Source organism: Galleria mellonella, unplaced genomic scaffold (genome assembly GCF_026898425.1).
Source record: "Galleria mellonella isolate WM207_F2 unplaced genomic scaffold, CSIRO_AGI_GalMel_v1 utg113, whole genome shotgun sequence".
Lineage (NCBI taxonomy): Eukaryota > Metazoa > Arthropoda > Insecta > Lepidoptera > Pyralidae > Galleria > Galleria mellonella.
In genome coordinates, this window is record NW_026441975.1 from 922,682 (window position 1) to 932,481 (window position 9,800).

At 29.5% G+C, this 9,800-nt stretch overlaps 1 protein-coding gene across 1 annotated transcript; it reads left to right on the forward strand.

Annotated features, from left to right (window-relative positions):
- Positions 1-87: 87 nt before the first annotated feature.
- On the forward strand, positions 88-8,129 carry LOC113513038 (uncharacterized). The gene is made up of 5 exons (XM_031911027.2): positions 88-223; positions 1,836-1,922; positions 3,004-3,192; positions 3,790-3,919; positions 4,185-8,129. Exons 1-5 carry the CDS (start codon positions 221-223, stop codon positions 4,253-4,255), a joined length of 480 nt encoding a protein of 159 aa, XP_031766887.1. The 5' UTR covers positions 88-220; the 3' UTR covers positions 4,256-8,129.
- The last annotated feature ends 1,671 nt before the right edge of the window (positions 8,130-9,800 follow it).

Sequence of the window (9,800 nt, forward strand, 5' to 3'; positions counted from 1 at the left end):
TAGTTTTCAACAAAAAAAAAAAAAAAACAGTATCAGCACAACTTGTAGATACAGTCATCGCCTTAAAACTCTTACGATTTCAATCAAAGTTGCTCTTGCAAGCTGAAGTTGTCTCTACTATTGTAAATTGCTAGGTCCTGTTAAAATGATTCCCAAGAGCTGTACATAGTCTCACGTGGGAAGCGGAGACAAGTGTTGTGAACTGGCCTGTTAACATAATATGGTAAGTGTTTGTTTTAATAGCTTTCTTTTCGTTTTGTGGCATTGGGCGCACGTATAATATATTTAAATATATGCCTTTTGAAGTTTGAACATGAAAGGTTACTGAAGTCTTTAAATGAAGATATTTAAGATTATTTGAAAAAATATTTTTATAGATACAATTATATGTGTATTTTTAATGAACTACTACAATTTAAGTTAATTTTTATTTTTTTAAGTTAGGCTCAATGTAATCCAATTGTGGAATATTTATACAGTTTAAAATAACAATCAAGTTGATTGAAGTAGCAATCGATCCTCCCTATCGGAAGTGGCAACCGTATGGATTTTATAGAATATATTAGGATGCCCTCAGTTGACGCCCATAAAACTTCTCATGCTTTATCATTCCTGAGGATTAAGGCACTTTTGTGAGATGTAAAATGGAATAGAAACTCCGCCTGCACTCTCGGGATACGCTGGCGGGGCAGTGATACGGAAAAAAGACGTCTTTTTTATGTATGAACGTGGAATAGAGACTTCGCTTGCGCTATACATTGATGGGGTATTAGTGCAGGATAATAGGTGATGATGAATGCAGATCAGCTGGCTCATCATTAAGAATTCGACTAGAATAATCCTCGATAGTTTCTAGGCGGAACTACGTGGAGGTAAAACTGATAAGGTATATTGCTAGCAATGGGGATATTAGACTTTATGACTGACAATGCCTTTCCCTTCTATGATGAAGTTGAAGTTAGGTTAGTTGGCCCACCGAATTCGACATGGTAGATAAATTGCTAACAATTGGTTCCTTAGTCTTCATTACTAAGAGTTAGGGGGAACCCTGAGGACTAAGGCGTTATGCATGAGTACCTGGTAATTTCATTGTCATGACTCTGTAAATCGAGACAGCTGTGTAAACACAACCTCTTGGCGGCAAGAATATGAATGAGATAGAATACCCTTGCAAATGATTTTTGTATTGAATCACCTTTACTTTAGCGATTGATACGAGTATATGTGTGTAAGTACATATTTTATATATAACAAAATGTAGTATTAATGTACGAATATATAAAATATCTGAAATATGAATATATATAGAAATATATACAAATGAATACAAAATAACATCTGGAAATGTTCTTTAGAATATTTTTGAGAATCTGAGATTACCATTTCTCCTAGTCGATAAAATTTAACGATGACCAATTTTAATATTGTCTAATACATAATTACGAAAAATTTTTGCCTATCTAAACTTTTTCTTATTTTTTTAAAATTATTTTATATTATATTATTTAAAACTTTTTCTATTTTCTGACTATACCTGGAGGTAAAAGGATTAATAGTAATGTGGTCCAAATGCGCTTTTGCTAACAATATATTCAGGTCGACCTCTAAATATAAATTATTTGATTTATTAATTATTGAATCCGTTACAATGGGCCAACCATCATACCTCATTCCCACTTATTATCCTTTCTTAGTACCCTGTCATTGTATACTCGTAGTGCAGGCGGAGTCACTATTTTATTTTCACCCATTAAAAAAGACTACCCTGTCTACTATTACAAGCGTGAGTATGTTTATTTTTAATTATGTAGATTAATGTCAACTTATCGTTACAGGCAAGGATGGAGTTGCCGGTTTTAGACAAATTCTGCTTTATATTCGACTTGAAGACAGGATGTATCGCAATGGGCATCATAAATTCCGTAAGAACTAGTAAATATAAAATCATCATTACAACCCATTCATCATCTTTTGTCAATATTTTTCTATTTATATATTTGATGATATATTTTTATATGTATAATACAATAGAAATTATATATTTTGATTAAGTTTGACGAATTTGATCGACCTTCGTGTAACAATTTAGCTTACGGTTCGTCTGATGGTAAGTGGTCAGTACTACGTAGTTCACGATTGCTTGCAATAGTAGAAATATAATGCTTGTTCCCTACTGTTGTGACATTAAAGTCACAGTACCCAGTATAAAAATTCATTGCTATATCAACATTTACATATACCAATAAAAGAAAAGTATCTGAAAATGGGTGAGGTATTTTATTATTGTGTGACAACGGAGTATGAATACCATGTATCGCTATTCCTTTTCATTACTTTTTTTTTATTGGATGAAAATGGAATGATAACCCCGCCTGCGCTAACGGGATACGCTGGCGGGGCACCAGTGAAGGGTGATAGATGAGAATGAAAACAGGCCAGGTTGCCCATCAGGATAAATTCATCAGGAATTAATCATAATAGTTTCCAGAGGGAACCGCGAGGAGGTCGACCTGGTTGGATATATTGCTAGCAATGGGATTCTCAGTCTCCATTACTAACAATCCCTTACCCCCCTTTTCATTACTAGGACATTATAAAACAATAAATCAGAGCAAGAGAGGGAAATTAGAAATGAAACTCTATTAAACCGCATAGCTAATGTTTTATGTATATACACATATTATACGTAGTAGTATCTTCATTTTGCGTGGGAGATCCGTGCAGAGAGTTGATTATGTACGTATATTTAGAAGCTTTGGGTAGTACTAAATACTCGCATGTACATTTAATATAACATAATGTAAATATAACTGCTATATTATACTGTTTGCCTGTATTCATACAAATGTATAATTTTAAAATCTACTTTTGTTGAAAAAAAGCAACAGTTTAGTTTCTCGTTCTCATTTCTCAGCTGAAATTGCATTCCTATTAAAAGCTACTTTTCAAAAGTGCTTATAATTAGGTTTATTTGAATAAGAACGTTTCTTCTCCTTATTCCAGATCCTAACGTTCACTTTGGCTATAATCTTGATCACATTCGCGGTGGACATAAAGGAGGAAGCGCAGCTAAGGCGTGACGACGTCGATACACCCATGTCGTCTGTCGTGTACACCATCGTAGTTCTAATCGTGGTGCTCCTCTTCGTAAAGTTTGTGCTTGACCTCGTTTTCGTCTACGCTGTTTATAAGGTAAGTAGTGATAGCTTATCCAATTTTAGATATTTCAATGAGATATTTAAAAAAATATATGTCATTGAAATCTGTTGAAAATTGAAATCATCATCATTTTACTACCCTTATACCAATTATATAGATTTTGGGGACGGAGTAATATGTTTTTATCCATATTATCCAAGATTTTGGTTTTTGGTTTTACGACCGTCAGTGTGCCTGACGTCAACTCTCCTTGGAAATACAGCATATATCAAGTTAATGTGATGGTGAAATTACAAGATTTAATTAAAAAATACACCATAATCGTTTGAAATGGCAACGTATAAGATCTATTCTATGATGTCTATGGTTACATTAATATCTGTAGATGATAGTTCATACCATTCTACGTATCATAAAGAAGAAAAATGTAATTTAACCGAATGTAATTAATAAGTAACGATAGGTATAGTAAAGTATTTTGTGAACACTTGAAGTTTTATAATTAACTGAGGCCGGACCAAGTTTCTATTGATCGGAACTTATTCTACATAATTAATTTGTTATGAAGAAAGATCTGTTTTTTTTTTTGTATTATGAATATAATTTATGTTTAATAATGTTAACTTTCAGGAAAAATGCGGTATTATAAAAAAATATTGCATCTTTTGGATCGTGTTTCTGGTACTGTTCATCATCGGGTTTCTCAAAAGTCTTTTCCACATGGACGCTGGTCACGTTATTGCACAAATACTTTTCTTGGGTAAGTTTTTGTAATGAAAAAAAAAATACAATTTATTTTATTTTAATTATTGTTTATAATATTTTTTTAAGAACTATATTAACAACCCTATTAATTCATATTTAGGTTTTAATTTTAATAAACAATTGAATCTATACTTATTGAATTACTTTTTGATAAATTAATTAAATTACAAATTTCGAATAAATACAAAAAAAGCGGTTTTTTTTTATAAAGATAACTTTAGAATCTCAGATTGTAACAGTTTTACTTTACATTTTTCCAGCTGAAAATTTTTATTATATCGTCGTGATTCGGAGCTATTTGATTTCAATCAACGAAGATGGAGTTCTATAAACAGTTCCTATAATTTTATATTTAGGTTTATGTAATCTTGTATAAGCCTAATATCACAAAAGGTTTTAGAATACAATGTCGAGTATAAATTAGGTGACAAATCATTAGATTTGGCTATAGTATTGGTTTATAGTTCTGTATTACATAGTGTCTATTGGTTTTGTCGTCTAATGATATGAAGCTTGATAAAATAAACTTATGAATTGGAGTAGTCTCCACTTCATCGTGATTATTTTTTCCTAAGCAAAAAAAGAAAAAAGAATAAAAATTAGGTCAAGTAATTGATAACCTGAATATTTATATTATTTTTTTTTATTAATCTTGTCTGTGTATTGCCTTTGAAATGATTTATATTGCGATAAGTGGAGAATGCTTATAATTCTATTAAGTACATCGTATCATGTAGTTAATTCCAAATAGTTTATTGTGTATATTAGTTTATTGGTGTTTTATAAAATATTTAACACTTGTGACCCGATAGGGATTGTTAAAAAATAGTAATTGTAAGTAAAAGCATTTCGGTTTTATATAATTTACAAAAAAATATACAGAAAGATGTAAGAGAATGTAGTAAATAGAAGGTATTTTCCGATTTATATGTAGTTAAGATTCGATGTAGTGTTGTGATCGTAAATACAGACCTATTGAATGCTATATTTACAGACACTTTTGCATATAAGTAGGTACTTGTATATCTATTTATTTTTTATAGCAAGTCTTGCAAAATTTATAAATTTTCTATTCGTATTTCAGATAATAGCCAATCAATGCAGTACTAATTGTGTCTATTCCTATAAATATTTTATATATATAGAAATATATAATTTTTATATATAATTTTTATATATATTAAAAATATATTTAAGTGTCTGTGGATATAATATAGGGATAGATGTGTCTACTAGGCATTGGCGTAGCTAGGGATTTTTCCTAGGGGTCAGTTACTTAACTACCAATAGCATTAGATTCCATTAAATGTGGTGGTAGAAATTACTTAATTTTCTAAGAGGCAACCAGTTCTCTAGGACGGGCCAACTGTGTCCCGTGCTTCTCTTAGTTACGCCCATGTTACTAGGTCAGAAGGACCAAAATTGTAAACGACCATGAGCTTGATTTTAGTACTATGAGATGATGTAAAAAAGTGCAGATTTGTCCACGTTTCATTGAATCAATATAGGACCATTAAATGCTGCGCATAATAATTACGACCTACTGGTATATATTCCTATGCATATCCAATTTGAGATTATTATCTGAATATTGAAGTTTTCGATTAGATCGTAAGATTATTGTCTCCGGTCTATGTAAAGAGTTTGTAATTAATTCATTGTTAAATATATATTATTTTATTAAAAACGCTTGAACTCTGGTTGTGAATTCAACAGTTTATATTTTATGGGATCTCGTAAGGTCTATTGTCATAAATAACGGTGGATCTAAGAGTTTTGTACATTTTATTGAAAACAAAAATACAATAAGGATTATTCCTTGTCATTGAACGTGTTGAGATACTTATAATAAAATAAAAAACTAAAGACATGGTTATTACTAAGTTTATCACCAACTAAAGTGATAATTCATCATTGTTCCCTAAATACAAACTTTTGTTTTATAAAATTCTATCATCGTTCTTGGAGGTTTTGCCAGCAGTTGCCACGCTTGGCTGAAAGGTTTGAAACCCCGCAAATAGACTTTGGTGATATTTTAAGAGGGACGCTGTTATCCATCTCACGATGATTAAATTCCCTTAGCGACCTCATATAACATCCACGTGAAAGGAAGGTGTGACCCTTACTATGCTGGTAACATACAGCTAATGAAGTTGCATACTAAAAAGGAAAGACACCATATTAAAGCAACTATTACAATACCATAAGTTTATCTTATAAAATTCTTGGATCTATCGTTAATAGTGGCATTAGAGCAAACAGGACTATAATTTTTGTTGCCGTAAAGAAAATACCTATACTTACTTACATTTGTATAAATGTAAATTAATAAGGTGAATGTTGAAATTATATTGTGTTATTTAACATTAAATTAGAAACTCGTCTTCCATTAACTAGATTTAGGTAAACATCATTGTTTTCTATTTTGCTGTTGATATGTCATGATCAATATATTGAATAATTTATTAATAGACAAAAATTACAAATTTTCTCTCTATCTATTAATCTCTATACATATTAAATATAGTATAACATTATATGAGTATCTATATATAATTTTATACTTCTGTCTGTCTCGCTGAAAGCTTTACTTGTGTGTTACATAGGTATATAGCAAAAAGAAGTACTATTCGCCTCGCCATAAAAGAGGATGCAGTGATTGAAATATAAAATGTATGTGAGTGGTGTATCTATTTAATAGATAAAAATATTTATATTCAGAAATATTTATCCACAATTGAAAATTAAGCAGTACCTACATCTTGATCGAGCATGCATCAGTAGTAACAGGATACTAAATTACATTATGATTTATAATAGGTGCGAATGACTTTTTTTAGTCCAAATAACACTTTATGTACATAATCAGCAATTCGAAAAACGAAATTAGACAGAAATCGCTATATTGTTCATTATTTAATTATTAATTTCTACAGCGGATTTAGATAACAGGTACCTACAGATTTTACAAAATATTAAATCGAAATAATGACAATGTGTATGTATGACGAATTCTGTGCGTAGTAATGGCTATATAGCTTGGTTCAAAAGAGGTCTTCAATTCGATTTTCGGCAGGACTAATTTAGAAAAAATAAAATTCTAAACTGTTGGTTCTGGTTTAGGTGTTCTGGGTTGTGCCTCACATGTTGGTTGTTCGATTTTTCATAGCATATGGTATCTTAGTTGAGAACTAGATACTTAATATTGATGTGATTGTATGGCACCTAATAGGTAGTATTATTTGTGATTGTTAATGGAGTTTAATATATTTAAGTCTTGGATCGAATATTGACCTTATCATCATAATATTATGGTACAACTTCTAAAATTTCTGACTTTTTAATAATGATAATATATGAAAAGGCTGAATAATGCATTGCCGGCAGATTCTTGCAAAAATTTCGAAACTCTATACATTATTAACATTCCATTTGGCCAAATGTATAATGCTAAATATACGTTCTATGTTTTTTAAGGTAATATTCAGAGTAATTTATCTAAAATTATATGTTTATAGTATTTATGGTGCGTGTCACATTAGGAGGTGTTTATACAATAATGTATTGTTATAAAATATCATATCTTCTATAAAATAGCAACGATCGTTTATTACCTCGATCTTTATTCTTGTTGTAAATGTTTTCGGTGTTTTATAGTGAGTATTTAATAATTTAAACTAGTGGCCAATCGTTCACATATATAAATATATATATTTAACAAAAATAGAAGGAAAAATAGATGAGGGTAGATATAATATCTCGGCAAATTGAAACAACTATTTAGATTTTTGTTGCGTTGAATTTGTCTACGATGAGTTAGTTATAAGAGCAATTAGGAAAGCAAGGGAAAAGAGTTTAAATATGTATTTAATATAAACTTACATACTCATACTCAAAGTACTAAGAATACTAAGAATACACAATACAAGCTTTGTCAAGTATTTAAATTGTATCTCATTATATGAATTATATAATGAGATACTAATCGTTTGATCTTAAATATTTAATGAATTTTTCTAAAAAATGAGAATTATTAGATAATTGTACATTTATCACTTTAGCTTTTCGTACTTGAGTCCAACGACATATCTATTCTAAAATTTGCACTAATATCCGATTACTGTATATATGCCTAAATCTTGGGACATTTTTGACAAGTATAATAATTGCTAAAAAAGTATCGATTATACGAATATATATATATATATATATATATATATATATATATATATATATATATATATATATATATATATATATATATATATATATATATATATATATATATATATATATATATATATATATATATATATATATATATATATATATATATATATATATATATATAAACTAAGTAAATTACTAGTTTGGTTATCCAGAGGGTCGTATTTTGCCACCTTTGAGACTTGCGCAGACGATGGACAATTCCTTAGCGAAGATTTTTGTCCACTGTAATATAAAACAATGATTTACACGTTACGACGCAATCGATGGAATGTTTTGTGCTCTGCGGACAGAATGTCCCTCGTATGTGTAGGCCTTTGTAGTATAAAAGACTGGCTCTTTGTTTCTGTTCCTATGATCTTGAAATAGTTATATATTTTATTTATATTATGCGAAATTACAGGGTACGAAAGCATAATCAGGAATGGCAATGGCGGGTATCATGGACAACACAGTATATTTATTCTGTGACGTCTATGGTGTTATTTTTGCATTTAAATGACATTTACTACTTTTTATCAAGTGGATCGTCAGTTTTTTGTCATTCCATGTTTTATAAAAGTATATACTATATTTTTATGAGCATACATTTTTTTAGTGTATCCGATACACAGTCTGCATTTGTATTATAAAGAGACTGAACACACTTCAAGTGTATAGAGTTACACGATTGGCCACTCAGTTTAATTTGTAATGAATCTAGATGTACGTACAATAAAGAGTTCGTAGGTACCAAATTAAAAGAACGACAATAATACGTCCTTCGCTTTAATTAGCTAATAGACTGTGTGTCCAATGTTTAGTCCTATCCTATTAAAGAGAAGCAAATATATAAGTCTAGAATCTAGTATAAAAAATAACAGCAATATTTTAATTTTTGCAGTGTATTTAGGTATATATATTTAGTATTTTATGACAAGATTAATGTTGATTGTTTTTTTAAAACTTGTCTGGTTAGTTCATTATTTATGAAGGTCAAGATTTTAACAGGCCTATGTACTTGCTTCTCATAACATAACAAAAATATGGGAGGATCCTTAAAAATAGTATGAATTTTTATCTCGAAACATATCGAAGGAACAATAATTGCGTTGTTTAAAAATGTGTAAGGGTTTTCTTATATTTTACTCTAAAGCCTCGATATTTATATAAACATTTACCTATCCTTTATAATGAATGTACTCGTGTATACTTATTATAGATATATGTTAGAAGTTTTATATGCGTGTTTTAAAATAAAGACTTATTCATATCGCAAGCATCAGAGTGCTATAATGTTGTTTACTGTATTTTAAATAATAAAGAATGTCATAATTTGAGTTAAAAATCTAAGAAAAAATAACTCCTGCTATAATTTAGATTAAAGTGTTAAAAAAAGTGAATAAGTTTATAAATATTAATAAATTTTGTGATATTATACATAGACATGTATATATAATTTCCATGAAATAAGGTCGTTTGATTGCTAGTGAGTGATGACTATATTGATTATATTATGTCGACGTGAATGGGTCTTTATAAATTATTATAAATGTCTGCACAAACTAACGATCAATTATAAATGCTTTAAATGTTGTAACAATTATTTACAATGTGAATTGAATTTAATTTTATAGAACTTTTGATGTCCGTGACTGTTGTACGACGCT

Excerpts from the sequence above, each read along its gene's own strand:
- LOC113513038 (XM_031911027.2), top strand. Across the intron at positions 1,923-3,003 it reads CAATGGGCATCATAAATTCC|ATCCTAACGTTCACTTTGGC; the intron begins GTAAGAACTAGT and ends TCCTTATTCCAG. Across the intron at positions 3,920-4,184 it reads TGCACAAATACTTTTCTTGG|CTGAAAATTTTTATTATATC; the intron begins GTAAGTTTTTGT and ends ACATTTTTCCAG.